This window comes from Carcharodon carcharias, chromosome 34, assembly GCF_017639515.1.
Source record: "Carcharodon carcharias isolate sCarCar2 chromosome 34, sCarCar2.pri, whole genome shotgun sequence".
Classification (NCBI taxonomy): Eukaryota; Metazoa; Chordata; class Chondrichthyes; order Lamniformes; family Lamnidae; genus Carcharodon; species Carcharodon carcharias.
In genome coordinates, this window is record NC_054500.1 from 21,778,766 (window position 1) to 21,794,833 (window position 16,068).

Here is a 16,068-nt window from a genome sequence, read left to right on the forward strand (position 1 = left end):
CATTTGGACATGGACTGCTTCAGTATCTGAGGAGTCGCGATCGGTGATGAACATTGTGCAATCAGCAGTGAACATCCCCACTTCTGATCTTATGATGGAAGGAAGGTCATTGATGAAGCAGCTGAAGATGGTTGGGCCTAGGACACTACCCTGAGGAACTCCTGCAGTGATGTCCTGGAGCTGAGATGACTGACCTCCAACAACCACAACCATCTGATGATCAGGGGAGTTCCAAGTATCCAGGTTAGCACTTATCCATCAACCAATACCGAAATCTTTTTAATTGATCATTTATCTTGATGTGCAAAAGAGATGCTGCACTCATTTACTTCAGAGTGAAGACATTTTGAAAGTAATTAATCGGCTCTGAAACACTTTGGAATGCAAGTGTGTGATGTTTCCTTTATTGCCTACTTCAGGAAGACCTTCTTGTGTGAACGGACTCAAGATCGCAGCATAACTCCAACGTGCCCTCAAAACTCTTCTAAACTTACTGGGGATGAGTGCAATTCTGTGATGTGTGCTAAAATTCACATACCCAGCTCTCTCCTGATGTCCAAGTGTTGCACCCAGCAGCTGCAGACCAGTATTTCAGTCTAACTGCCCCATGGGATACACAGCGTAGGAATCATCTCAGCTCAAGGCTACAAGCTTATACAGCTAAATAGTAAAAATAAAACATGCTTGATCGAGTTGCAAAAAATTGCTTATGTAAGCGTGCAACAAAAGAAAGTTACAGTTTTAAAAGTTATCCACCATTTACAAAGAAAAAATCTGCAAACTGGGTTTACTTACGTGAGTTGGCAGTTCTTTTTAACTCGAATTGCACATTTCCATGACTGGTGCTTATAGACTCTGTGGCCATCTTAGCAAGTTCCTGGAAGAAGTAGGTCCAGTTTAAGAAACTGTGCAATGCCGCACGTGATAAGATGTAAAACTGGCTATCATAAAATGACCGGGGTTTATAGATAAGTGCGGACAGAAGGTATTCAAGAATGTTCTCAATTGGACTTCAGTAAAGTTTCAGGGAGAAGAGTGAAAGGGGATGGGAAGATGTTATATTCAACATTTCTGAAATATATTATTGGGCTCAAAATACCCATTAGACTATAAATTCAAAAGCAATTTGAAAATAAAGAAGTAATCAGTAAGATTTGTGCAATGCAGAATATCAAACACCTATGGATGCCTGTTTCAGTATTCTTGATACAGAGAGGTGAGGAACGCAGAATCATAGAATATTGCAGCACAGGAGGAGGCCACTTGGTCCATTGAGTCTGTACCAGCTCTTGCAAGAAGTAATCCAGTTAGTTCCACTTCCCAGCTCTTTTCCCATAACCCTGCATTTTTTTCCCTCAAGTGTTTATCCAGCTCTATTTTGAAGGCTCTATTATTTCTGTGTCCACCATCCATCAGGCAGCGTATTTCAAATCTTAACCACTGATGGAATAAAATAGCTTTCCCTCAAGTTGTCTTTGGTTTTCTTACCAATCTCCTGAAATATGTGGAGAGGGAAACAGGGCTAGTGTTACAGGTCAATGACCTTTCACCAGTCCTGCTGAAAGTTCATAAACATGAAACTTTAACCCTGTTTCTCTCTCCAGAGATGCTGCCTGATCTGCTGAGGATTTACAGCATCTGCTCTTTTTATTTCAGATTTCCAGCATGAGCAGTATTTTGCTTTTGCACCTCAAATCTGTTATCGACTCATCAGCCTCTGCGAAGTATCTCTTTATTTATTCTATCTGAATAAAAGATGTAGGATTAAGGAAGAGGCCAGGTGGCCCCCTCAAGCATGCACCACCATTCAATAAGAACTTCTACATTGATTTCACTTTCCCACCATATCCCCACATCACTCAATCCCCTTGTGGTCAAAAATCTATCGATCTCAGTCTTGAATACACTTAACGACTCAGCATTCACACCTTTTGGGGTAGAGAATTCTAAAGGTTCCCAATCCTCTGAGTGAAGAGGTTTCACCTCATCTCAGTTCTAAATGGCTGATCCCTTATTCTGAGGCTGTGACTGCATGCTCTAGACTGCCCTGCCAGGGGAAGCCACCTCTCAGTATCTACCCTGTCAAGCCCTCTAGAATTTTAGCTGTTTCAATGAGAACACCTTTCATTCTTCTAAACTTCAGAGAATGAAGGCATATTCTGCTCAATCTCTCCTTCTGGGACATCCTTCTTATTCCATGAATCAATCTAGCTCCTTTGTTGCACTCTCTCTAAGACCAGCCTGCCATTCCTTAGGTAAGGGGACCTAAACTGTACATGGTGCTCCATGGCGATATCACCAAAGCCCAAAAAGCATGCTCCCTAAAAGTTATCGCTAAAAATGCAGCACAAGTTTTCGGGTAGTGCCGCATGGTAAACCATTCAGTGAAAATGCTAATTTTAAAGCACTCTCAAAGCTGGCCATTAAAAAAAAAAGCTTTGTGCTGTCTAACCATTACTTCATGAGTTATTTTGTTTTCTCTGTCACAAATCTCTTCAACCTTGATGGCACTATGGACCTTGGCTCTTCATCAAAGGTTTCCAAGTTTAAAAAGGCACCCTGGACTGCTGCCAACGCAGGGTTAAAAAAAACACAGCACAGTAACCATTTTATTACAATGCCGTGTATGTTCATTAGGGAAACTATGTGGAACACGTTGGCAGTGAATAATTGTAACGATGAAACGCTGCAGTCACTCCTCTGTATGCAGTGTTGTGTTGCTCGTGCAACCTAGTGATGTCTGAAATGCATGTATAATTGGCATTAAGCTCCTTAGAGTGATCAATCTCAGGAGTTCCACTTCATTGCAGAAGCAGGAACAAGAGATCTCATTTGGTCACGACCAGCTGGTCCATCCGGAAATAACCCACAGTCCCAACAAATGTTTCTGAAATTATTCCAAGGTTTTTGTCATCATTATAGCAGCCAGAAATATATCCTCAGTGTTGATTGTTCTTTATGGAAAAATTCCCAATGTCAGTCTTAAATTTCCTCAGTGATTAAGTAATCCTTTATAACTCCAATTTTTTTGTAACTATTGATACCACAACCCTGTATGTTTTCTGGAGATTTTATTTTCTAGTTCTCCCCTTTAAGAAAAGATCATACAATCAATTGACTAAGCATAGAATTAGTACTTAAGTTGACAATAACATGGAGAGAACAGCATTGACAAATGTGTTAAAAATACGTACATGCACTCGGATGAGGGACTTGTTTTGTGGCGAGACTAGAGAAGATGGGATTGTTTCCTTGCAACAGAGGGTTCAAAATGAGGAGTTTTGAAAAGAGTAAAAAGAAACAGCTTTCAGTGGCAGAAAGGGCAATAACCAAAGGACTTTGTTATAAGATGTTGGTAAAAGAACCAGAGGGGAGATAAGGAGAATCTTTTTTTCTCTACGCAGTGAGTAGTTATGATCTGCAATGCACTGCCTGAAATGGTTTTGGAAGCAGATTCAATATTAACTTTCAAATGGGATGTATATATATGGTTGAAAAATAAACATTTCCAGCGTTTTGGAGAAAGAACAGGGCAAGTGAAGCTATTTGGATAGCTCTTTCAAAGAGCTGGCTGAATGGCCTCCTTCCATGCTGCATGGGGGAATAAAGTCTTACATAAAGGTTGATTGATCATATATAGCAATTGGGGCTGAGGAACAGTAACAAGAGTTAGGCTTACATAAGAACATAAGTAGGAGCAGGTGTAGGTGTCTCATTTTAAACTCCAGAGAACATAAACCCATTCTACTTAATCTGTCCTCGAACAACCCTCTCATCCCAGAAATCAATCTAGCGAACTGTCATTGCTCCCCCTGTAAGGCAAGTATATCCTTGTTTAGGTATGGAAACCCAAACAATACGCAATAATCTTCGATGTGGTCTCACCAAAACCCTATATAATAACAGCAAGGTTTTATGACTCTTATACTCCAAATCCCTTGCAGTAAAGTCAAACATATCATTTGCCTTCCTAACTGCTTACTGTGCCTGCATGTTAACTTTCCATGCTTTGTGTACCAGGACACTCAAATCTCTCTGTATATCAACATTTACTAGACTTTCATCTTTTAAAAAAATATTCTGCTTTTCTTTTCCTCCTACCAAAGTGGTATTTCCCCACATTATACTCCATCTGCCACCTTCTTGCCCACTCATGTAACCAATATCCTTCGCTGTTTCTTTGTGTCCTGCTCATAACTTACTTTCCCATCTAGCTTTGGAACCACAGAAAAGCTAAGGTGCAATAAGAGGCCATTCAGCCCATCGCGTCTGCGCCGGCCAAAAAGAGAAAAATGAAACTAGCTGCTCATGTTAATCCCACTTTCCAGCCCCTGATCCGTAGCCTTGCACTTCAGATGCAGATCCAGCTACTTTTTAAATGAATTGAGCATTTCAGCCTCAACCATCAGCTAAGGCAATGAATTCCAGATGCCCACCACTCTCTGGGTGAAAAAGTTTTTCCTCATGTTCCCTCTAATCCTTCTAACAATCACCTTAATTCTAATCCCTCTAGTAATCGATCCCTCAGCTAGGGGAAACAGGTCTTTCCTGTCTAGGCCCCTCATAATTTTCTATACCTCAATTAAGTCACCTCTTAGCCTCCTCTGTTCTAAAGAAAACAACCCTAGCCTACCCAATCTGTCCTCATAGTTGCAATTACAACATTCTTGTAAATCTGCTCAGCATTCTTTCCAGAGCAATTATGTCCTTCCTGTAATGTGGTGACCGGAACTATACACACAATTCCAGTTGTGGCCTAACCAGCATTTTATACAGTTCTATTATTATATCCCTGCTTTTGTATTCAATACCTCGCCCAATAAAGGAAAGCATTCCATATGCTTTCTTGACCACCTTGACAACCTGTCCTGCCACCTTCAAGCACCTGTGGGCATGCATTCCAAGGGCTTCCTCAACCCTTCTCAATAACTTCCCATTTATTGAGTATTCCCTTGCTTTGTTTGCCCTCCCCAAATGCATTACCTCACACTTTTCTGGTTCGAATTCCATTTGCAACTTCCCCGTCCACCCAACCAAACAGTTGATATCATTCTGGAATCGACAGCTATCCTCTTCACTATAAACTGCATGGCCATTTTTTGTGTCATCAGCAAATTTCCTAATCATGCCTCCCACATTTAAGTCTAAATCATTAATATATACAACAAACAGCAGGGCCCGAACACTGAGCCCTGTGGAACACCACTGGAAACTGTTTTCCATTCGCAAAAATATCCATCGACCATCACCCTTTGTTTCTGGTCACTGAACCAATTTTAGATCCAAACTGCCACCTTCCCCTGCGTCCCATGGTATCTCACTTTCCTGACCAATCTGCTATGTGGGACCTTGTCAAATGCCTTACTGAAATCCATGTAGACAGCATCCACTGCAATACCCTCATCAATCCTCCTGGTTACTTCCTCAAAAAGTTCTTTCAAGTTACTAAGACACAATCTTCCCCTAACATAACCATGCTGACCATTCCTGATCAACCCCGCCTTTCTAAGTGACAGTTTATCCTGTCTCTCAGAATTGTTTCCAATAATTTGCCCACCACTGAAGTCAGACCGACTGGCCTATAATTTTCTGGCCTATCCCTCGCACCCTTTTTAAATAATGGTACAACGTTCACAGACCTCCAATCCTCTGGGACCTCATCTGTGTCTACTGAGGATTAGAAAATGATCCTCAGAACATCCGCTATTTCCTCCCTGGCTTCCTTCAACAGCCTGGGATACAATCCATCTGGCCCTGGTGATTTATCCACCTTCAATGAAGCCAGTCCCTCCAGTACTTCCTCTCTCATTATGCTTATTGTATCTAATATTCCTCCTCTTTACCTAGAATGTCTGCATCATCCCTCCCCTTAGTGAAGACAGAGACAAATTACTCATTGAGAACCCTGCTTACATTTTCTGCATCTACCCACAGGTTACCCTGTACATCTCTGATAGGCCCTACCTTTTCCTTAGTTATTCTCTTACTCTTAAATGTACTGGTAAAACATCTTAGGATTTTCTTTGATTTTACCTACCAATATTGTTTCGTATCCTCTCTTTGCTTTCCTAATTTCCTTTTTTACTTCACTCCTGTACTTTCCATTCTCCTCTAGGCTTTCTACAATATTAAGTCTTTTGTGACTGTCATAAGCTTTCTTTCTCTGCTTTATCTTGGCCTGTATGCATCTGGATAACCAGGTGGCTCTAGATTTGGCAGTACCACCCTTTATCTTTGTGGGGACATGTCTACACTGTGCCCGTACAATCTCGCTTTTGAATGCCTCCCACTGATTTGACACAGGTTTTCCTTCTAACAGCTGTGTCCAGTCTGCTCTTGGCAGCTCACCTCTCAGCTTTGTAAAATGTGTCTTCCCCCCCAGTTTAGAAATTTTACTCCTGTTCTATCTTTGTCTTTTTCCATAATGATGCTAAACCATTACAACTGTGTCAAATCAGTGGGAGGCATTCAAAAGCGAGATTCTACAGGCACAGTATAGACATGTCCCCACAAAGAAAAAGGGTGGTACTGTCAAATCTAGAGCTACATGGTTATCCAGAAGCATACAGGGCAAGATAAAGCAGAAAAAGATATCTTATGACAGTCACAAAAGACTTAATACTGTAGAAAGTCTAGAGGAGAACAGAGAGTACGGGGTGAAGTAAAAAAGGAAATTAGGTCACTATATTATGGTCACCATTTCCAAAATGGTCCCCCACTGCTACTTCATCCACTTGCCCAGCTTCATTTCCTAAGACTAAATTTAGAACTGCCCCCCACCCCCCCCCCCCCCCCCCCCCCCCCCCCCCCAATCTCATTGGGCTTGTTACATGCTGGCTAAAAAAGTTCTCCTGAATGTCAATCAAGAATTTTGCACCCTCTGTGCCCTTCACACTGTTCGTGTTCCAATTGATATCGAAGTCCCCAACGATGACCGCCCTATTGCTTTTGCACTCAGAAATCTGTCTACATATTTGATCTTCTAACTCCCTTCCACTATTTGGGGGTCTATAGTACACTCCTAGCAGTGTGGCTGCCCTTTATTTCTGAGCTCAACCCATATGGCCTCATTTGATCCTTCATTTAGTATATCATCCCTCCTCAAAGTTGTAATTGATTCTTTAACCAATAATGCTACAACCGCACCCCACCCTGCTCTTTTTTTTTATCCCCCTTCTTATCCTGCCCTGCCTGAAAACTCTATATCCAGGGATGTTGAGCTGCCATTTTTGCCATTATGTACACATTACACTCAGTCCTCTCATTGATAGATATTGTTAATAGCTGACACAAAAGCATTGATCATTGTGGCATTCCACTAGTTACACCCTGCCATCTGAAAATGTCCCATTTATTCCTACTTGCTGTTTTTTGTCTGTTAACCAGTCTTCATTCCAAACTAATACATTACTCCCCAATCCCTTGAACCCTCAGTTCTGAAGAATTCATATTGGACTCAAAACATTAACTGTTTCTCTTTCCACAGATGCTGCTAGACCTACTGAGTTCCTCAAGCCAGCAAGGTTGATGAGCACGTTCTGTTTTCATTATTACCCTTGGCTCCTAATCCTGTTTATCCCAATTTGTGGGGGAATGTGAGGTTATCCAGTTTGGTAGGAAGAATAGAAAAGCAGAATTTTCTTTTAAAAAGGTGTGACACCAGTAAATGTGAGTATGTGGAAGGATTTGGATATCCTTGTACACAAATCACAAAGTTAATGCCTTACCACACAGTCTGCGTCATTAACTGGCACTGCAGGGTGAATGGAATCTATAGAAAAATTTAAAGCAGAATTAAATAGTGTTCATCTAAAAAGCACATAGGGCTAACAGATGAGGGAGCATACATGGTTCCTGATGCACCATAAAATGGGCTAGATTTGTTTGGGATTAATTTTGTTTTTTGCCTTTCAGTTCCAAACCTCTGTCCTAATGGTCACCTTGCTGGCTCGAGGAGCCGATTGGCTTATTCCTGCTCCTACTTCCTATGTTCTTATGTCAGAGGTCAGGAATTAAAATGTCTGAAATGGCCCTTGTAAACCTACAGGACTTGACCCATTTCACCTCCAGATCTTGGATAAACTGAGTTGCCTCATGTGAAAATTTGGTCCTGTATAAATTTTGCAGTTTTTAAGAACATTTTTTAAAAATCCTGCTTTACTCACCGATGTTGATAACTGTTGTAACTTTGCCATAATCTAAGTATACAGAATTTTAATTCAATGTTTTAACGTTGAATGTATTTGTTCAATGCTTTAAGTTGCTCTTTCCATTTATGCCCATGGCCTCAATAAGGTACAAATTGGATACTTTCATTTATCAGACAACTCACATAATAAATATTTTGTCAGGGCCCTCGACCATGCCTGGTCCATTTCCCACAATTCAGCTCTCAACACATCCCCTCCTTCCCAGAACTGTGAGAGGGTTTCCCTTGTCCTCAGCGTCTACCCCACCAGCCTTCACATTCAGATCACCCTTCACCATTTCCATCACCTCCAGCGTGATGACACCATCAAACACATCTTACCCTGATCTCCCCTCTCAGCATTCCGAATGTACCGTTCCCTCTGCACACTATGGCTCACTCCGCAATCACGCTCAACACCTCCTTACCTTCCCACTGCACCTTTCCACAAAAGTGCAGGGATACAACACTTGCTCTACCTCCTCTCTCCTCACTGCTCAAAGCCCTAGACACTTCTTTCCAGGTGAAGTAGTAATTTGGCATACTGTATTCACTGCTCACAATGCTGTCTACTCCACATTGGAAATACCAAATGCAGATTGGTTTAACCGCTTTGCAGAATGCCTCTATTCTGTTCACAAGCGTGGCCCCAAGCTTCTGGTGGCCTCCCATTTTAATTCTCTACCTTTCTCTCACGCTGACCTCCCAGTCTTTGGCATCCTGCTGTGTTCCAATGAAGCTCAATGTAAGCTCGAGGAACATCACCTCATCTTTCGATTAGGCACTTTACAGCCTTCCATATTCAACGCTGAGTTAATAATAGCAGATTGGAATCTCTGGCCCTGTTTAGTTTCCTTTTTCTGAGCAGGTTTTGGTTTTACTCTCGTTTTTGCTTTTGGATAACAGTTGTTCATCATTCTGCCATTCACAATGTTAATGCTTGTTGCAGCCCTGTCACAATGAAGTGAATGCTCCGATTGTAAGTGAGAGCAGCTGTTGCTACTTGAGAAAAAGGTTAGGGCATTGTTTTGAAGTATATTTAAGAATTGGTTTCCACCTTGGAGGGTGGAGGGGGAAGGAAGTCCGTGCCTGTGTTCTCTGGATGTTGTGAATAAGCCTATGTTAAAGAAAGACTGGTTCCAGATTTCTCCTTTAATGAATGAATGAGCAGCAAATTATAACACATCTCCTCTGGACATATCTTGATTCTTTGCAATTCCCATTACCACTCCCTTTGGCCTCACTCCGCCACTCCTTTTGTCATTTAATCTCCCCTGTCTTCCAACCCATCACAGATCTTCCCCTTTGTGCTTTTGCCACCCTCCTCTCAACATATCTCATTCCTCCCCACTAGCCTTTCACTTGCTTAAAACCTATGACATTTCCAACTTTTTCCACTTCTGATAAAAGGTCATTGACCTGAAACATTAACTTTGTTTCTCTCTCCACAGATGCTGTCTGACCTGTTCGGCATTTCCAGCATTTTCTGTTTTTATTTCAGATTTCCAGCATCCGCAATATTGCACATTTGAACTAAGTCGTCCATCTATCCAGTTTTTCCAGGTGCTATTCTACTAGGAAAGGAAACCTGGTTAGTACAAACTGTCCTGTTTCTGTTTCCATTAAAGACACAATCCCATATCAACAATGGTCTTATGCATTGATTTTACTACCTAGTGCTCACACTTAGAGGATTCTTCCATATTAATTTCCTTATTGAACCGTATCCATCCCCTCAATTCAGAGACTGATACAGCAGCAGTGAAATCGGCCAACTAAGTAATCTGGAATATATACTTCAGCACAAAGCTATGTATAGATTAATGCTGCACCAAAGGGAGTTAGTTCAAAACATCATTTTTTTTAACTGCCTAATGCAAGGTGAATGGCAAATGACAGAGCTAAGAGAGAGCAGAAATTGAACTACTAAATGTTGAGTGCTGAACTATTGAAGGAACATAAAAATGTTATGCAGCTTCATTATTTCATGTATATATTTAATATGCTAACATTCTGTTTCATTTGTGACAATTAGCAGGGTAATGCAGTCAGAGATTTAATGTAACATTAAATTAAATACACCTCAAGCTATTGGTTAGTGAAAGGGAAAAATATGGAGATTTGAGTCACATGTTAAACAGTCATATTAAATTGTTTTATATCACTCTTGACACAAGTACTGAAACAAGAGGCCCAGGTACACTGTTTAGTTAAGGGAGTAACTTTACTAGTCCTCACCTGCTTGTACACCACTTTGGCATGTTTGAGAATGGCAATAATATCTCCAACAACTGAGATACCCAGTTCATTCATGATATCTTTGGTGAGGTCCATGAGCATATTCTTCTGTATCCTGTGAGAACAAAACAGTTTAACGTGAAATACCCTGCAAGACACTGATGCTGCTGTCAGGAAATGGGTGGTGTAGTACGTTAAGCATAGGTTCTCCACCTCTGGGATGTGTGTCAAATTCAGCCCTGTTCCCATATGGGCTGCAAAGGTCCTACAGGAGATAAGCCTGGGTATCCCCAATTAAGTTCCTAGTGCATATTGGTCTTCATATAAAAATCCCCAAATCCAGCCCCAATTGTTAACCTTATATTGAAAAATCATGAAATGGTTGTTTCAGAATTGGGATTTTATTACCATCTTTTCTCTCACAACCGTGGAGCATTATACCTGTGAACTGGAAGCGATACCTCTTTCTGTACTCTGCCTTTATAAACATGACTCCTGATTTGGTCTCCTTACCTAAGAAAAGAGATAACAGTACTTATCTTAGAGAGGATGTAACAAAGGTTCACTAAATAGCTTTCTGGGATAAGAGGGCTGCCTAGGAGGAGAGATTGAGTAAAATGGGCCTATAATCGCTGGCATTTAGAAGAATGAGAAATGATCACACTGAAATATGTAATGTTCTCAAAAGGGCTTGACAGGGAACATGCTGAGAGGCTATTTACCCTGGTTGGAGAGTACATTGTACATTGGGTCATAGTCACAGGATAAGAGGACAGCCATTTAGGACTAAGATGAGGAGAAATTTCTTCATTCAGAAGGTGGTGAATCTCTGGAATTGTCTCCCCAGACTGCTGTGGGTGCTCTGTCATAGAGTATACTCAAGGTTGAGATCAATAGGTATTTCAGACAGTAAAGGAAACAATGGATATGGGGTGTGAAAGTGGGGTTGAGGGAAAAGATCAGCCATGACCTTACTGAATAGTGGGAAAGGCTCAAGGGACTGTGTGGCCTCCTCCTGCTCCTATTTCTTATTTTCATACAATATCCATAATGAGCTAACTACCCTTAGCAAGGGCAGCCATCCATCAATTCTATAAGCAAAAAGTGTTGTAAACGTAATGTGAATTCATCCTGCTTTTGACTACCAGCTTGAGGCTTTGTTTGTGAGAACTGCTCTGCCTATTTGTAAGAGCAGTTTTCAAAAGATCTCTGCTTTTGTCTTCAGACCACTGGTAATCAAACTCTTGGATCTCGGATGTACGGGCTCCCTGACGAGACGAAGCAGTTTATCATACAACTTCCCAATTAACAGAGAAGGCTTCTAAAATCATTTCTGATCAAATCAACCAATACTTGATGCATTTAAAGATAGATTGTGTTATGTAACTCTGCCCTAGTGAGAGGCAGAAATTGCTTTCTTGTACAACTTAGTTTGCTAACCAATTAGTTCAATGTCTTCATCATTGAACAAGACAGTTCTTTATATCACAGGACACCCCCGGTAATTAAATCCATGAAGCCGTCTGTTATTTAAGTCACAGGCACCATTAGAATGCTACAAGAGAATGAGAACAGACCAGGAAAAATGTCTTTGCAGAGAGGATGTTGCAGAATGGAATAAAAGCACAAATTGCTGAAAAAGCTCAGCAGATTTTATGGCATCTGTAAACAGAGAAACAGAGTTAACATTTCAAGTCTGTATGAATCTTCTTCAGAGCTGAAGAGAGGTAGAAATGTATTGGGTTTTATACTGTTGAAGAGGGTAGGGTGGGGGCAGGTGGAGCAAAATAGAAGGTCAGGGATAGGTGAGAGCTCAGGAGAGATTTGACAAAAATGTCATGGACATGACAAAGAGGATGTTAATGGCAGTGTTAAAGACTTAAGAAGGTGCTAATAGTGGCATAAAGATAAGATAGCAGAATAGGCTAATAGCAGAACAACGCCTCTGCCCTCATCCCTTCCCCTCCCCCACCACCCCAAGAACCACGATAGGGTTCTCAATGTCCTCACTTTTCACCCCACTAGCCTCCGCATTCAAAGGATCATCTTCCGCAAGTTCCAGCATGACACCACCACCAAACACATCTTCCCCTCACATCCCCTGCCAGCATTCCGTAGGGGCCGTTCCTTCTGTGACACCCTGGTCCACTCCTCCATCAGCCCCCTTCCACAGCACCTTCCCATGGAATCGCAGAAGGTGTAACATCCGCCCCTTTACCTTCTCCTCCTCACCATCTAAGGCCCCAAACACTCCTTTCAGGTGAAGCAGCTATTCACTTGCACCTCATTCAATTTAGTCTACTGTATTTGCTTCACACAATGTGGTCTCCTCTACTAATCGCAACTGGGTGTCTACTTTGTGGAACACCTTCACTCAATCCGCAAGCATGAACCCCCACCTTCCTGTCGCTGGCTATTTCAATCCTCCATCTTGCTCTCATGCTCACGTTACCACCCTTGGCCTGCTGCAATTATTTTTTTCTTTATTCATTCATGGGATGTGGGCTTCACTGGCTGGGCCAGCATTTATTGCCCATCCCTAATTGCCCTTGAGAAGGTGGTGGTGAGCTGCCTTCTTGAACCGCTGCAGTCCATGTGGTGTAGGTACACCCACAGTGCTGTTAGGAAGGGAGTACCAGGATTTTGACCCAGCGACAGTGAAGGAACGGCCAATATATTTCCAAGTCAAGATTATGAGTGACTTGGAGGTGAACTTCCAGGTGGTGGTGTTCCCATTTATCTGCTCCCCTTGTCCTTCTGAGTGGGAGAGGTCGTGGGTTTGGAAGGTGCTGTCTAAGGAGCCTTGGTGAATTCCTGCAGTGCATCTTGTAGATGGTAGTCACTGCTGTTACTGTGCTTCGCTGGTGAAGGGAGTGAATGTCTGTGGATGGGATGCCAATCAATCGGACTGCTTTGTCCTGGACGGTGTCCAGCTTCATTAGTGTTGTAGGAGCTGCACTCATCCAGGCAAGTGGGGAGTATTCCATCATATTCCTAACTTGAGCCTTGTAGACGGTGGACAGGCTTTGAGGAGTCAGGAGGTGAATTACCTGTCGCACAATTCGTAGCCTCTGACCTGCTCCTGTAGCCACAATATTTATATGGCTGGTCCAGTTCAGTTTCTAGTCAATGGTAACCCCCAGGGTGTTGATAGTGGGGGATTCAGCGATGGTAATGGCATTGAACATCAAGGGGCGATGGTTAGATTCTCTCTTGTTGGAGATGGTCCTTGCCTGACACTTGTGTGACACGAATGTTACTTGCCACTTGTCAGCCCAAGCCTGGATATTATCCAGTTCTTGCTGCATTTGGACATGGACTGCTTCAGTGTCTGAAGAGTCGCGGATGGTGCAATCATCAGTGAGCATCCCCACTTCTGACCTTATGATGGAAGGAAGGTCATTGATGAAGCAGCTGAAGATGGTTGGGCCAAGGACACTACCCTGAGGAACTCCTGCAGTGATGCAGCTGAGATGACTGACCTCCAATAACCGCAACCATCTTTGTGCTAGGTATGACTCCAACCAGGAGAGTTTTCCCCCCCCGATTCCCGCTGACTCCGGTTTTGCTAGGGTTCCTTGATGCCACACTCGGTCAAATGCTGCCTTGATGTCAAGGGCAGTCACTCTCACCTCACATCAGGAGTTCAGCTCTTTTGTCCATGCTTGAACCACGGCTGTAATGAGGTTAGGAGCTGAATGGCCCTGGCGGAATCCAAACTGGGCTTCAGTGAGCAGGTTATTGCTAAGCAAGTGCCACTTGACAGCACTGTTGATGACCCCTTCCATTACTTTACTGATGATGGAGAGTAGACTGATGGGGCGGTAATCGGCCGGGTTGGATTTGTCCTGCTTTTTGTGTACAGGACATACCTGGGCAATTTTCCACATAGCCGGGTAGATGCCAGTGTTGCAGCTGTACTGGAACAGCTTGGCTAGGGGCACGGCAAGTTTTGGAGCACAAGTCTTCAGTACTATTGCCGGAATATTGTCAGGGCCTTCAGCCTTTTCTTGATAGTGAATCGAATTGCCTGCTAGCATCTGTGACGCTGGGAACCTCCGGAGGAGGCCAAGATGGATCATCCGGTCGACACTTCTGGCTGAAGATTAATGCGAATGCTTGTCTTATCTTTTCCATTGCTGTGCTGGGCTCCTCCTTCATTGAGGATGGGGATATTTGTGCAGCCTCCTCCTCGGATGAGTTGTTTAATTGTCCACCACTATTCACGACTGGATGTGGCAGGACTGCGGAGCTTAGACCTGATCCGTTGGTTGTGGGATCGCTTAGCCCTGTCTATCACTTGCTGCTTAAGCTGTTTGGCACGCAAATAGTCCTTTTTTTAAATAGCTTCACCAGGTTGACACCTCATTTTTAGGTATGCCTGGTGCTGCTCCTGGCATGCCCAGTGCATTCTTCATTGAACCAGGGTTGATCCCCTGGCTTGATGGTAATGGTAGAGTGGGGGATATGCCAGGCCACGAGGTTACAGATTGTGTTCGAGTACAATTCTGCTGCTGCTGATGGCCCACAGCGCATCATGGACGCCCAGTCTTGAGTTGCTAGATCTGTTCAAAATCTATCCCATTTAGCACGATGGTAGTGCTACACAGCACAATGGAGGGTATCCTCAATGTGAAGGCAGGGCTTTGTCTCCACAATGACTGTGCGGATGTCACTCCTACCGATACTGTCATGGACAGATGCATCTGTGGCAGGCAGTTTGGTGAGGATGAGGTCAAGTAGGATTTTCCCCTCTTGTTGGTTCCCTCACCACCTGCTGCAGACCCAGTCTAGCAGCTATGTCATTTAGGACTTGGCCAGCTCGGTCAGTAGTGGTGCTAGCGAGCCACTCTTGGTGATGCACATTGAAGTACCCCAGAGTACCCTCGTGCCCTTGCCACCCTCAGTGCTTCCTCCAAGTGGTGTTCTGAGGAGGAGAACTGATTCGTCAGCTGAGGGAGGCGATAGGTGGTAATCAGCAGGCAGTTTCCTTGCCCATATTTGACCTAATGCCATGAGACTTCATGGGGTCTGGGGTCGATGTTGAGGACTCCCAGGGCAACTCCCACCCGACCATATAACACTGTGCCGCCACCTCTGCTGGGTCTGTCCTGCCGGTGGGACAGGACCTACCCAGGGATGGTGATGGTGGAGTCTGGGACATTATCTGTTAAGGTATGACTCCGTGAGGATGACTATGTCAGGATGTTGCTTGACTAGTCTGTGAGACAGCTCTTCCAATTTTGGCACTAGCCCCCAGATGTTAGTAAGGAGGACTTTGCAGGGTCGACAGGGCTGCAATTACTGTTGTCGTTTCCGGTGCCTAGGTCGACGCTGGGTGGTCCATCCAGTTTCATTCCTTTTTTGCGTCTTTGTAGTGGTTTGTTACAACTGAGTGGTTTGCTAGGCCAATTCAGAAGGCATTTAAGAGTCAACCGCATTGCTGTGGGTCTGGAGTCACATGTAGGCCAAACCAAGAAAGGACGACAGATTTCCAAAAGGACATTAGTGTACCAGATGGGTTTTTACAACAATCGACAATGGATTCATGGCCATCATTGGACTTTTAATTCCAGATTTTTTATTGAATTCAAATTCCACCATCTGCCATAGTGGGATTCAAACCCGGTCCCCAGGGCATT

At 43.3% G+C, this 16,068-nt stretch overlaps 1 protein-coding gene across 5 annotated transcripts in view; it reads right to left on the bottom strand.

The window, feature by feature from the left end:
* c34h19orf47 (chromosome 34 C19orf47 homolog) overlaps positions 1 to 16,068 on the bottom strand; it is a 38,992-nt gene that overhangs the window by 13,105 nt on the left and 9,819 nt on the right. For 4 of the 5 annotated variants that reach the window (XM_041179263.1, XM_041179262.1, XM_041179261.1 and 1 more), the window contains exons 3-4: positions 10,427 to 10,541; positions 796 to 877 (exon numbers count right to left, since the gene is read on the bottom strand). In XM_041179263.1, coding sequence (XP_041035197.1) covers positions 796 to 877; positions 10,427 to 10,541 — 197 coding nt within the window. Of the gene's footprint in view, positions 1 to 795; positions 878 to 7,727; positions 7,772 to 10,426; positions 10,542 to 16,068 lie in introns of those variants that run through there. The other variant, XM_041179264.1, reaches the window with a different exon arrangement.